General features: G+C 44.1%; 1 protein-coding gene across 4 annotated transcripts in view; it reads right to left on the minus strand.

Moving 5' to 3' along the window:
* nup155 (nucleoporin 155) overlaps window positions 1-13,610 on the minus strand; it is a 287,604-nt gene that overhangs the window by 76,737 nt on the left and 197,257 nt on the right. For all 4 annotated transcript variants that reach the window (XM_041186949.1, XM_041186950.1, XM_041186952.1 and 1 more), the window contains 2 exons: window positions 10,143-10,296; window positions 3,845-3,949 (listed from right to left, as the gene is read on the minus strand). In XM_041186949.1, the coding sequence (XP_041042883.1) occupies window positions 3,845-3,949; window positions 10,143-10,296 (259 nt within the window). The remainder of the gene's footprint in view (window positions 1-3,844; window positions 3,950-10,142; window positions 10,297-13,610) is intronic.

The following is a 13,610-nucleotide window of genomic DNA, read 5'->3' on the forward strand; positions in this document are numbered from 1 at the left end:
AAATTGTAAGAGTTAGCTAGGGAAACAATTGGGCCTATTAAGGACTCAAAGGGCAATCTTCAAGAGAGGCAGGGGACACGGCTTAAGTAATAAATGAATAGTTTGCATCTATCTTCTAAAAGGAAGTGGATGATGTTGGGAACTAGACTATAGTTTCAGTAAGTTATATTTGTATTTGTGGATGTTGGGAATGAGTTTTAGCTTTAAGTTTAAGTTTGATTTGTGTTTCTGTGTTAAGAAAAGGGAAATTTGAATTTTAGTTTCATTTTAAAAGTTGCCTGTAAATCTGAAGGCTTCGTTTGTGTTTTTTTTTTAATGAGGTTTTACAACTCTTGAAGTGGTTTAGGGAGGTTAAAACAAAGTAGAAAAGCTGGGCTAAAAGCAAAATACACCGGATGCTGGAAATCTGAAACAAAAACAAAAATAGCTGGAAAAACTCAGCAGGACTGACAGCATCTGCGGAGAGGAAACCAGTTAATGTTTTGAGTCCATATGACTCTTCATCAGAACTGAGGAATACAGAAATGAGGTGAAATATAAGCTGGTTGAGGGGGGTGGGACAGGTAGAGCTGGATAGAGGGCCAGTGATAGCTGGAGGCAACGAAGAGATTGTCAAAGGTGTCATAGACAAAAGGACAAACTAGAGGAACAGTTATATAAGGAATGTGTTAATGGCGACATTAAGGGTAGAAAGCAGGACAAGTGACAGATAGCCCGGGTGGGGGTGGGGTGGGGGGAAGGGATCGAAATGGGTTAAAAGGTGGAGATCGAAATAAATTTAAAAATAGGTGGGAAAAGAAAAATATATTTAAAAAGTTAAAAATTATTGGGAAAAAGGGATCGGAAAGGGAGTGGGGATGGAGGAGAGAGTTCATGATCTGAAGTTGTTGGACTCAATGTTAAGTTCGGAAGGCTGTAGAGTGCCTAGTCGGAAGATGAGGTGCTGTTCCTCCAGTTTGCGTTGAGCTTCACTGGAACATTGCAGCAGGCCAAGGACAGACACGTGGGCATGAGAGCAGGGTGGAGTGTTGAAATGGCAAGCGACAGGGAGGTCTGGATCATGCTTGCGGACAGACCAAAGCTGTACCACAAAGCGGTCACCCAGTCTGCGCTTGGTCTCTCCAATGTAGAGGAGACCGCATTGGGAGCAGCGAATGCAGTAGACTAAATTGAGGGAAGTGCAAGTGAAATGCTGCTTCACTTGAAAGGAGTGTTTGGGCCCTTGGACGGTGAGGAGGGGGGAAGTAAAGGGGCAAGTGTTGCACCTTCTGCGGTTGCATGGGAAGGTGCAGTGGAAGGGGGTTGAGGTGTAGGGGGTGATGGAGGAGTTGGAAAGTGGCATCATCAGAACAGATCCAATGAAGGCAAAGGAATTGAGGGAATGGGATGGAGTCCTTACAGGAAGTGGGGTGTGAGGAGCTGTAGTCGAAGTAGCTGTGGGAGTCGGTAGGCTTGTAATGAATATTGGTGGACAGTCTATCACCAGAAATTGTGACAGGGAGGTCAAGGAAGGGTAGAGAAGTGTCAGTGATGGACCATGTGAAAATGATGGAGGGGTGGAAACTGGAAGCAAATTTAATAAATTTTTCCAGGACGAGAGCATGAAGTGGCACTGAAGCAGTCATCGATGTACCAGAGAAAGAGTTGTGGGAGGGGACCAGAGTAGGACAGGAACAAGGAATGTTCCACATATCCGATAAAGAGACAGGCATAACTGGGGCCCATATGGGTACCCATAGCCACACCTTTTATTTGGAGGAAGTGAGAGGAGTTTAAGGAGCAATTGTTCAGTGAGAGAACAAGTTCAGCCAGATGGAGGAGAGTAGTGGTGGATGGGGATTGTTCGGGCCTCTGTTCGAGGAAGAAGCAGAGAGCCCTCAGACCATCCTGGTGGGGGATGGTGGTGTAGAGGGATTGGCCGGCCATGGTGAAGAGGAGACGTTTGGGGCCAGGGAACTGGAAATTGTTGATATGATGTAGGGTGTCAGAGGAATCACGGATGTAGGTGGGAAGAGACTGGACAAGGAGAGAGAGAATGGAATCAAGATATCAAGAAATGAGTTCCGTGGGGCAGGAACAGGCTGACACGATCGACCTGCCGGGACAGTCCTGTTTGTGGATTTTGGGTAGGAGGCAGAAGTAGGCCGTCCAAGGTTGGGAGACTATGAGATTGGAAGCTGTGAAAGGAAGATCTCCAGAGGAGATAAGGTCAGTAACAGTCCTGGAAACAATGGCTTGACGTTCAGCGGTAGGGTCATGGTCCGGGGGAGGTAGGAGGAAGTGTCTGCGAGTTGACGCTCAGACTCTGTGCTTTTATCTCTATCAATTCTCCCCTTAGCCTTCTTTTCTCCAAGGAGAACAGTCCCAATCTCTCCAATCTATCCTCATAGCTGAAGTTGCTCATCCCTGGAACTATTCTTGTAAACCACTTCTGCACTCTCTCCAATGTGTTCACATCCTTCCTGTAGTGTGGCACCCAGAACTGTACACAATACTCCAGGTGAGGTCTAATGAATGTCCTATATAAATTCAGCATAACCTCCCTGCTCTTGTACTCTATGCCCCTATTAATAAAGTCCAGGATACAATATGCTTTATTAACTGCTCTCTCTACCTGTCCTGCCGCCTTCAATGATCTCTGCACATATATACCCAGGTCTTTCTTCTCCTGCACCCCCTTCAAAATTTCACCCCTGATTTTATATTGTCTGTCCATGTTCTTTCTACCAAAATGCACCACCTCACACTTCACTGCATTGAACTTCATCTGCCACCCATATGCCCACTCCACCAACTTGTCTATGTCCTCTTGAAGTTCCACACCATCCTCCTCGCAGGTCACAACACTCCCAGGCTTTGTATCATCGGCAAACTCTGAAATTTTCCCCTGCACACCAAGATCTAGATCATTAATATATATCAGCGAAAGCAAGAGTCCCAATACAGACCCCTGGGGAACTCCACTACAAACCTTTCTCCTGCTTGAAAAATATCCATTGACCATTACTTTGTTTCCTATTTTTCAGCCAGTTTTGTATACACTCTGCTACTGTTCCTCTTATTCCACGAGTAATATCTTCTCTCACAAAGATAAAAGCAAAATATTGCGGATGCTAGAAATCTGAAACAAAAATAAAAACAGCTGGAAAAACTAACCCTAACCTTTTCTCACAAGTCTGTTGTGTGGCACTGTGTCAAATGCCTTTTCAAAGTCCATGTAAAAAACATCAACAGCATTAGCCTCATCAACCTTTCCTGTGACCTTTTCAAAAAACTCCAGCAAGTTAGTCAAACATGATTTCTCCTTTAGAAATCTTCCTTATCAAGCTATATTTTTCCATGTGACTACTAATTCTATCCTGAATAATTGTTTCTAGAATCTTGACCACCACTGAAGTTAACCTGACTGGCCTGTAATTGCTGGGCTTATCCTTACAACCTTTTTTGAACACGGGTGTAATATTTGCAATTCTCCAGTCCTCTGGCACCTCCCTTGAGTATAGGGACGGCTAAAAAATTATGGCCAGTCCCCCTGCAATTTCTGCTCTCACTTCCTTCAATGTCCTTGGGTGCATCTCATATGGTCCGGTGCCTTGTTAGCTTTAAGTACCGACAGTATATTCAACATTTCCTCCTTATCAATTTTGAACCCTTCTAGTGACAGAATTTCCTCATCTGTTGCCATGGCCTGGGTAGCATCTACCTCCTTGGTAAAGACGGATACGAAGAAGAAAGGAGCACCTCCTCCCTCAGTCACCAAACTGCAACTGGAGAACTCTACTGGTGAGCGGTTAACAAGCATCCTGCAGTCACGGGCCATAACAACTCAGCCTCAGTTCCTTACCTCCAGCAGCTTGTCCATCAGGTCAGCCTGGATCAGCCAGTTAAATAGAGCGATGTTGAAGAGTTCATCCGTTGATCTCTGAGCCAGTTTTAACATTTGTTCAAACTAGGGAAAAGTGAACAGGGTTAAAGCAATATACAGACCCTACACCTACACACCTATACACTTGATATCAAACACTAACACCCACACCCATCCTCCATCACAACTCATATACACACCTACCTCGACCCACACACACACACACATTCATACAGCTGAATATAAGACACCAACATCCTACATACCAACACACCAAACATTACGTACACATACACTCCATGTGTTTGTAATGGGGATTCTATAATCAGGGAGATAGACAGTGTCTTCTAAAGCCACAAACAAAAGTCTCATAGGATGTGTAGCCTTCTCGATGCCAGGATGAGAGATATCTTAAAGTGGTTAGAGAATTTTGAAAGGAATGCAGTCAAACAAGTTGTTGTGGTCCACATCAGGACAAACAACATGGGTAGGAGCGGGGAGGAGTTCATCTGCCCACTCAAGTCTGTCTAAATCTTCTTGAAGCCTCTTTGCAACCTCCTCACAACTCACATTCCCACCAAGTTTTCCTGAGCGAGGAACAGGAGTTAAGAGCCAAATGAAAAAGCAGGCTTTGAGAAATGCTGCCCAAGCCATGTGCAAATTGGCACAGGGATGACAAATCAGGGGAGTGAACATAAAGCTAAAGGGCTCATGTCACAAAGAAGGGTTTAGGAACATAAGAACAGGAGACGGCTATTTAGCCCTTCAAGCCTATTTTGCTGCTTATGTCTGTTTTGCACAGAAGGCCAATAGATTTCATAGAGTCCTTTCTGATTCTCTGCAGAGCTATCAGTCCAATTGTTCCCACTCTACCTCCGTTGCATTGCAAGTTTATTTCCCTCTGGTGCCAAACCAACTTCCTTTTAAAATCATTGATCATCTCCATTTTCACGACCCCTCATGGGCAACAAGTTGCACGTCATTCCCACTCAATGTGTAAAAAAGTTCTTACTCACCTTACCCCTGAATCTCTTGCCCAGAACCTTACATCTGCATCCCCTAGTCCTTGTTCAGTAGCTAAGTGGAACAGCAAGCAAAGTTAAGGCTCATGGGATTGGGGGAAATATACTGGCATGGTCTGAGGATTTGTTAACGGACAGAAAACAGAGAGTAAGGGTAAACGGATCATTCTCAGGTTGGCAGGCTGTGATCTGTGGGTACCATAAGGATCAGTGCTTGGGCCCCAGCTATTCACAATCTTATCAATGGTTTGGATGTGGGCGCCAAATATAATATTTCCAAATTTGCTGATGACACAAAACTTGGTGGGAATGTGAGTTGTGAGGAGGTTGCAAAGAGGCTTCAAGAAGATTTAGACAGACTTGAGTGGGCAGATGAATTTTTTTTTTTTCATTCGTTCATGGGATGTGGGCATCACTGGCTGGGCCAGCATTTATTACCCAGCCTGAATTGCCTTGAGAAGGTGGTGGTGAGCTGCCTTCTTGAACCGCTTCAATCCATGTGGTGCAGGTACACCCACAATGCTATTCAGGAGGGTGTTCCAGGGTTTTGATTTTGATATAATGTGGGAAGATGTGAAGTTATCCAGTTTGGTAGGAAAAACAGAAATGCAGAGCATTTTTTAAATGGGGAGAGATTGGGAAATGCTGATGTCCAAAGAGAGCTGGGTGTCCTTGTTCAGAACCAAAAACCAACATGTGGATACAAGCAGCAATTAGGAAGGCAAATTGTATGAGGATTTGAGTACAGGAGTAAGGCAGCCTTACTGTAATTGTATAGAGCCTGGTGTGACCACACCTGGACTATTGTGTGCAGTTTTGGCCTCTTTACCTAAGGAAGGATATACTTGACATAGAGGGAGTGCAACGAAGGTTCACCAGACTAAACCCTGGGATGGTGGGATTGTCCTATGAGGAAAGATTGAGGAGACTGGGCCTGAGAATGAGATGTGATCTTATTCAAGTGTACAAACTTGTAAGAGGGCTTGACAGGGAAGTTACAGGAAGGATGTTTCCCCAAGTTGGGGAGGTCTAGAACCAGGGGACACAGTCTCAGAATATGGCGTAGGACAATTAGGATCAAGACGAGGAGGGACTTCTTCACTTAGAGCGTGGTGATTTGTTATGACTGTGCAGTTGGTACAGCTGGGTTATTTAAAAATCCCAGAGGGAAACTTTAAACAACTGTCATAACGTATAATTTTAAGTGTTATGTTTGAGATGCGACTCTAAATTCAGGAATCAGACCACCAGTTCGAGAGGTTTTATATGAAACTAAATGAAATATCTTATTAAGTTACAACACATTAAACATATACACATGGCCGCAAACTACTACTATCATAACTTTCAACAAATTCCCAAACTCATCTCCATTAAGGCAACAGCAACCCATAGACTTAACCAAATGTCAGGCAAAGCATTTTCACCTTACGAGTTCAAAATTAGGTTCTTTTCACTTTGGTTCCTGTGGAGACAGTTGAAGGTTCACAGCTGCTTTTGATCTCACATTGCCTCTGCTTGACACACAAAACTGCTGAAGTTATACCTACCACCTCCTTTGAATGTAAATTCTCATTGTATCAACAACCTCTGAACTAAACTTCTTGTAACAATAAAACCCCTTTCATAGTACCAATTTTATTAGCAATATAAACATATTGCTTGGTCTCTGCTTACTAGGTGCCAGATTTTGCCTAACATCTTGAATATTCCATTCAAAAAATGCAAATACACTCTACCTCTCTTACATATCAAAACTAGTACACATCAAAGCACCCAGACTAGCTGGCTTTAATCCAGTTAAGGCACACCCACAGACTAAACATCTACTTTAAAAGAAAAATATTTTCTAATAATATTAGTACAATAATAGCTTCATGACATGAATCTTTGGCATTTTCTACCCCAGAGGGGTAGAGTGGAGGCTAAGTCATTGAGTATGTTTAAGGCAGGAGTTGATAGGAAGAAAAAATTAAAGTATGAGAGAAAGCTAGCCAAAAGTATAACAACAGACAGTGAGAGTTTTTATAAATATTTTAAAAAGAGTTAACAAAGTGAGCAACTATAGAAAATGAGTCTGGAGAATTGATAATGGAAAACAAGGAGATGGCAGATGAGCTGAACAGGTATTTTGCAGCAGTTTTCACTATAGAGGATACAAGTAACATCTCAGGAGCAGCTATAAACCTGGAAATGGAAGTGGGGAAGGAAGTCAGGAAAATGACAGCTATCAGGGAAGTGGTACTGAGTGAATTGTTACAGCTGCAGGCTGCCAAGAGCCCAGGTCCTGATGGACTTCATCCTAGAGTATTAAAAGAAGTGTCTATTGAGATAGGTGGCTTTAATTTTCCACAACTCCTTCAATTCGGGGAAGGTCCCATTAGATTGGAAGCTAGCAAATGTAACTCCATTATTCAAAAAGGGAGAAAGGCAGAAAACGAGTAACTGCAGGTCAGTTAGCTTAACATCTCTTGTAGGGAAAATGTTAGAAGCTATTATTAAAGAAGTTATAGCAGGGCACTTGGATAAGCTCAAGGTCATCAGGCAAAGTCAACATGGCTTGTGCAAAGGAAATTGTATTTAACCAACTTATTGGAGTTCTTTAAGGAAACAACGTGCTGTGGATAAAGGAGAGCTGGTGGATGTACTGTACTTAGATTTGAAAAGGCATTTGATAAAGTGCCGCATCAAAGGTTGTTGCAGAAAATAAAAGCTCATGGAATAGGGGGTAACATATTGGCATGGATAGAAGATTAGCTGGCTGACAAGATGCACAGAGGAGGCATAAATGGGTCTTTTTCAGGTTGGCAAGATGAAATGAGTGGTGTGCCAAAGGGATCAGTGCTGGAACCTCAACTGTTTACAATTTATATAAATGACTTGGATGAAGGGTTGGATGAGATGGTTGTCAAATTTGCTGATGACATGATTAGAGGCAGGAAAGAAAACTATGAAGAGGACATAAAGATGCTACAAAAAGATACAGGTAGGTTAAGTAAATGGGCAAAGATCTGGCAAATAGAGTATAATGTGGGAAAATGTGAAATTGTCCATTTTGGCAGAAGGAATAAAAGAGAAGCATATTATCTAAATGGTGAGAGATTGCAGAGCTCTGAGGTGCAGAGGGATCTGGGTGACCTTGTGCATGAATCACAAAAGGCAAGTATGCAGGTACAGCAAGTAATTAGGAAAGCTAATAGAATATTATTGTTTACTGTGAGGGGAATTGAATATAGAAGTAGGGAGGTTATGCATCAGTTGTATAGGGCACTAGTGAATCCATATCTGGAATATTGTGGACAGGATTGGTCATCTTATTTAAGGAAGGGTGTAAATGCATTAGAAGTGGTTCAAAGGTTTACCAGATTAATACCTGGAAAAGGTGGGTTGTCTTAAAAGGAAAGGTTGGGCAGACTAGTTCGGTATCTGCTGGAGTTTAGAAAAGTAAGAGATGACTTGATCTTGACAGGGTGGATGCTGAAAGGAGTTTTACGAAAGACAACACCTTCTCAGTGTCAGCCTTGATTTTTGAGCTCAAGCCCTTGAGTGGGACTTGAAGCTGGAACTGTGATTCAGAGTGCGCTACCAACTGAGCCACGGCTGATACAAAGTTCCTTCCAAACCCATGACCTCTACCACCTAGAAGGGCAGAAGACACATGGGAACACCGCAACTTCCAAGTCACTCACCATCCTGACTTGGAAATACTTCACTTTTCCTTCGTTGTCGCTGGGACAAAATTCTGGAACTCCCTCCCTAACAGCACTGTGGGCGAATCTACAACACATGGACTCCAGCGATTCAAGATGGTAGCTCCCACCACCTTCTCAAGGACAATTATGGATGGGCAATAAATGCTGGCCCAGCCAGCGACACCTATATCCTGTAAAATACTAACAAAAAAAGGGCATTGCCTCACACTTCTCTGCATTAAATTCCCTCTGTCACTTGTCTGCCCAGTCTGCTAGCCTATCTATGTATGCCATGTTGCAGTCAGTTAGTACAATTCTCAATGTCAGCCCACACCTTCAAGTTTGAAATTTGACTTTGTATTCCAAGATGCATGCATAGAAACGTTTCCTAATTTCACTCTCGAGGGGTCTGGTTCTAATTTTTTGACTATGCTCCAAAGACTCCTCATCCAGCAGATCTACATTATCTGTTCCCTAACATCCTGAAAACCTTTATCAATGTATCAAAGTCTTGTGAACTGTGAGGAGGACAATGATCGATTTCAAATGACATACAAATCAGGAGCAAAAGTAGGCAATTCGGCCCATCGGGTGGTCCGCCATTAAATAGACACAAATACGTCTGTTTATCCCTACTGTCCATTATCTAATCTGATTGTAACCTCAACTCCACATTCCCGTCTACCCCTCATAACCTTTGACTCCCTTGTTAGACAAGAATCTATCTTGCTCTGCCTTAAAATGTAATAAATGACTCAGCCTCCACCACTCTCTGGGAAAGAAAGTTCCAATGGCTCACGACTCTCAAAAAAAAAAATCTCTTCATCTCCGTCTTAAATATGGGGAGGCGGTGGGATAGTGGTATTGTCACCAGGCTGGTATTCCAGAGAGCCAGAATAACGCTCTTGGGCTAACAAGTGGCAAGTAACATTCACGTCACACAAGTGCCAGGCAATGACCATCTCCAACAAGAGAGAATCTAACTACCACCCCGTGACATTCAATGGCATTACCGTCGCTGGATCCCCCAGCCATATAAATACTGTGGCTACAAGAGCAGGGCAGAGGCTAAGAATCGTGCAACAAGTAACTCACCTCCGGACTCCCCAAATCCTGTCCACCATCTACAAGGCACAAGTCAGGAGTATGTTGGAATACTCCCCACTTACCTGAATGTATGCAGCTCCCACAACACTCAAGAAGCTTTACACCATCCAGGACAAAATCAAATCCCTGGAACTCCCTCCCTAACAACAATGTGTATCTACACCACTTGGACTGCATGGTTCAAGAAGGCAGCTCACCACCACCTTCTCAAGGGCAACTAGGGATGGGCAATAAAGGTTGGCCCAGCCAGCAAAGCCACATCCCATGAATGAATAAAGGTAAAGCATATGAGGGTGCAGGGAATAGAAAGTTACACTGATGGAGTTAGATGAGGAAGGGTGGGAGCAGCCTTGAGTGGAGCATAAACACCAGCATGATCGGGTCCAACCATCTGTTTCACACACACACACAAACACACTCACACTGATCCAAATTCTTCCAACAACAGATACTAACATGCTGTGATGCCTCCTCATTACTCAACATGTTGGGGTCAGATGTCAGAACTGGAGGACCTGGTAGCTTGGGAACGCTAGGAGATTGTGGAGCAGCCTTACTCTGGTTCACCAGCTCCTGTAGTGTGTCCGAGATGCATTTGTAACAATTCAGCCTAAAGAACATAACACAAGTGTCAGGATCAGTTAATAGGCTGTAACAGAGACCTGGCTCAAAGAAGGGCAGGACTGGGCACTAAATATTCTTGGGTACAAGGTGTTTAGAGGAGACATGAAAGGGAGAAAGCGGGGGGCATGGGAGAAGGCAATACTGGTTAAAGATAGCATTACAGTACTGGAGAGGGAGGATGTTCCAGAGGGGTCGAAGATAGAATCCCTCTGGCTAGAGGTAAGGAATGAAAAAGGTGCAATAACACTGATTGGTGTAGTATGTAGACCACCAACTAGCTAAAAGGATGTGAAGAAACAAATTTGCTAAGAAATGACAGAGAAGAAGACGGGAGTTATGGGAGGGAAGAGTATCCTGCAGTCAGCATCACGGTGAAGCAGTTTGGGAAGAGTGGCCTACAGTCAGCTTCATGGTGAAGCAATCTGGGAAGAGTGTCCTGCAGTCAGTATCACGGTGAAGCAGTCTGGGAACAGTGTCCTGCAGTCAGCATCACGGTGAAGCAGTCTGGGAAGAGTGTCCTGCAGTCAGCATCACGGTGAAGCAGTCTGGGAAGGGTATCCTGCAGTCAGTTCTTGCTGAAAATAACAAGAGTGACTTCACAATACAGGGCAAGAGAGCAGCGGAGAGATCAGAACCAGCGCGACTGCAGGGAAGTTTCACAAAGTGACGTCAGCACAAAGGTGAGAGCTGATTGGTGAGTAGTGGGCAAGTGTTTTTCTCCAGATTAAAATAGATGAAGCTGAGGAAAGGTAAGAGTTACAGTTTTAATTTGAAGTACATAAATAATTTAACATTTTTTTACATTACAACTTAAAGTAAGGGTTCTTTATTTCAACTAGAGGCATGGCAGGGCAGCTTAGCCCCGTGTTATGTACCGCCTGCAACATGTGGGAAGGCCTAGATGCTCCTTGCACCCTGACCGACCACGTGTGCAGCAAGTGACACCAGCTGCAGCTACTTGAGCTCTGAGTTTCGGAGCTTGAGCAGCAGCTGGAGGCACTGAGGTACCTCCACGAGGCTGAGAGCTTCGTGGATAGCACGTTTTTAGACGTGGTCATCCCACAGCTTATGGAAGTGCAGACAGAGAGGGAATGGGTGACCATCAGGCAGAAGAAATGGATAAGGCAGGTAGTCAGGAAATCCCCAAGGTTCATCTCGCTCGAGAACTGTTTTTCTGTGTTGGAAATTGGTGAGAGTGACGGTTCCTCTGGGGAATGCAGCCACGTTCGTAGCACTGTGAGTGGCTCAGCTGGACAGTGGGGGAGGAAAAAGAGGGGAAGAGCAATAGTGGTAGAAGACTTGATAGTAAGAGGAACAGGCAGGCGTTTCTGCAGCCGTAGATGTGACTCCAGGATGGTATGTTGCCTCCCTGGTGCCAGGGTAAAGGATGTCACTGAACGGCTGCAGGGCGTTCCAAAGGGGTAGGGCAAACAGAGTGATCATGGTACATATTGGTACCAATGACATAGGCAGAAAGAGGGATGAGATCCTGCAAGCAGAGTTTAGGGAGCTTGGACGCAGAATAAAAAACAGGGCCACAAAGGTAGTAATCTCTGGATTACTTCTGGTGCCACACGCTAGTGAGTATAGAAATAGGAGGTTAGCCCAGACGACTGTGTGGCTGGAGAGATGGTGCAGGAGGGAGGGCTTTAGATTTCTAGGACATTGGGACTGTTTCTGGGGGCAGTGGGACCTGTACAAGGTGGACGGGTTGCACTTGAACCAGAATGGGACCAACAGCCATGCAGGGAGGTTTGCTAGTGCTGCTGCGGAGGGTTTAAACTAACTTGGCAGGGGGATGGGATCCTGAGAAGAGGTTCAGTAGGGGGAGGTGCACAGCCAAAATTAGAAGAGAGCAAGTGAGACTGGAAGGCATGGGAATTATAGGCCAGTTAAGGCACAAGGGAGTTTGGCAAGGTTGGATGATATTTATTTTAATGCAAGGAGTCTGACGAATAAGGCAGATGAGTTGAGGTCACAAATTAACACATGGAAGTATGATGTCATTGCTGTCACAGAGACATGGTTGAGAGAGGGGCAGGATTGGCAGCTCAATATTCCAGTATATAGGGACTTCAGGCGAGAAAGGGAAGGAGGTAAAAGAGGAGGGGGTATCGCTATATTGATCAAGGAACCAATTACAGCAGTAAGGAGGGATGACATCTTAGAAGGCTCCTCAAATGAAGCCATATGGGTAGAACTGAAAAATATAAAAGGATCAAACACATTACTGGGAGTGTACTATAGGCCCACAAACAGTCAAAGAGAAATAGAAGAGCAGGTATGTAAGCAAATTTTAGAGAAGTGTAAGAATAATAGGGTAGTAATAGTGGGGGATTTCAACTTCCCCAACATTAACTGGGTTACTCATAATGTGATAGATTTAGAGGGAGCAGAATTCTTAAAATGCATCCAGTTGAGCTTTTTAAGCCAGTACGTAGAAGGTCCGATAAGAGAGGGGGCGGTCCTGGACTTAATTTTAGGGAATGATGTCGGGCAAGTGGTAGAGGTATCAGTGGGGGAACATTTTGCAGATAGCCATCCGTTAGATCCAAGGTTGTTATGGAAAAGGACAAGGATGGGCCAGAAATCAGAGTTCTAAATTGGGGGAAGGCCGATTTTAATAAAATCAGATATCATTTGGCCAGAGTGGACTGGGAGCAGCTACTTTTAGGTAAATCTGTATCAAAGCAGGGGGACTCATTTAAGAATGAAACAGGGAGAGTACAGGACCAACATATTCCAGTAAAGATAAAGGGTGAGACCAACAAATCCAGGGAACCCTGGATGTCGAGGGATATACAGGATTGGATAAAGAGGAAAAGGGAGCTTCTGGCAGATACCGAGGGCTCAAAACAGTGGAAGCCCTAGAGGAATACAGAATGTGTGGGGGGAACTTAAAAAGGAAATTAGGAGAGCAAAAAGGGGGCATGAAGAAACATTGGCAGGTAAGAAAAAGGGAAATCTAAAGTTATTTTACAAGTACATTAAGAGTAAGAGGATAACTCGGGAAAGAGTAGGGCCCATTAAAGACCACAGTGGTAATATGTGCATGAAGCTGGAAGACATAGGTAGGGTTCTAAAAGAATACTTTGTGGCGGGGTTCGCAAGTGAGACGGACGACGTTGGTATCGAAATCAGACAAAAGGACTGTGATATAATTAAAGAAGTTAGCACAGAAAGGGAGGAGGTTCTAAGTGGTCTGGCAGGCTTAAAAATAGATATATCTACAGGCCCGGATGGAATGAGTGAGGCAAGAGTGGAGATAGCAGGGAGGTTGGCAATAATTTTCAATACATT

Source organism: Carcharodon carcharias, chromosome 4, assembly GCF_017639515.1.
Source record: "Carcharodon carcharias isolate sCarCar2 chromosome 4, sCarCar2.pri, whole genome shotgun sequence".
NCBI lineage: Eukaryota > Metazoa > Chordata > Chondrichthyes > Lamniformes > Lamnidae > Carcharodon > Carcharodon carcharias.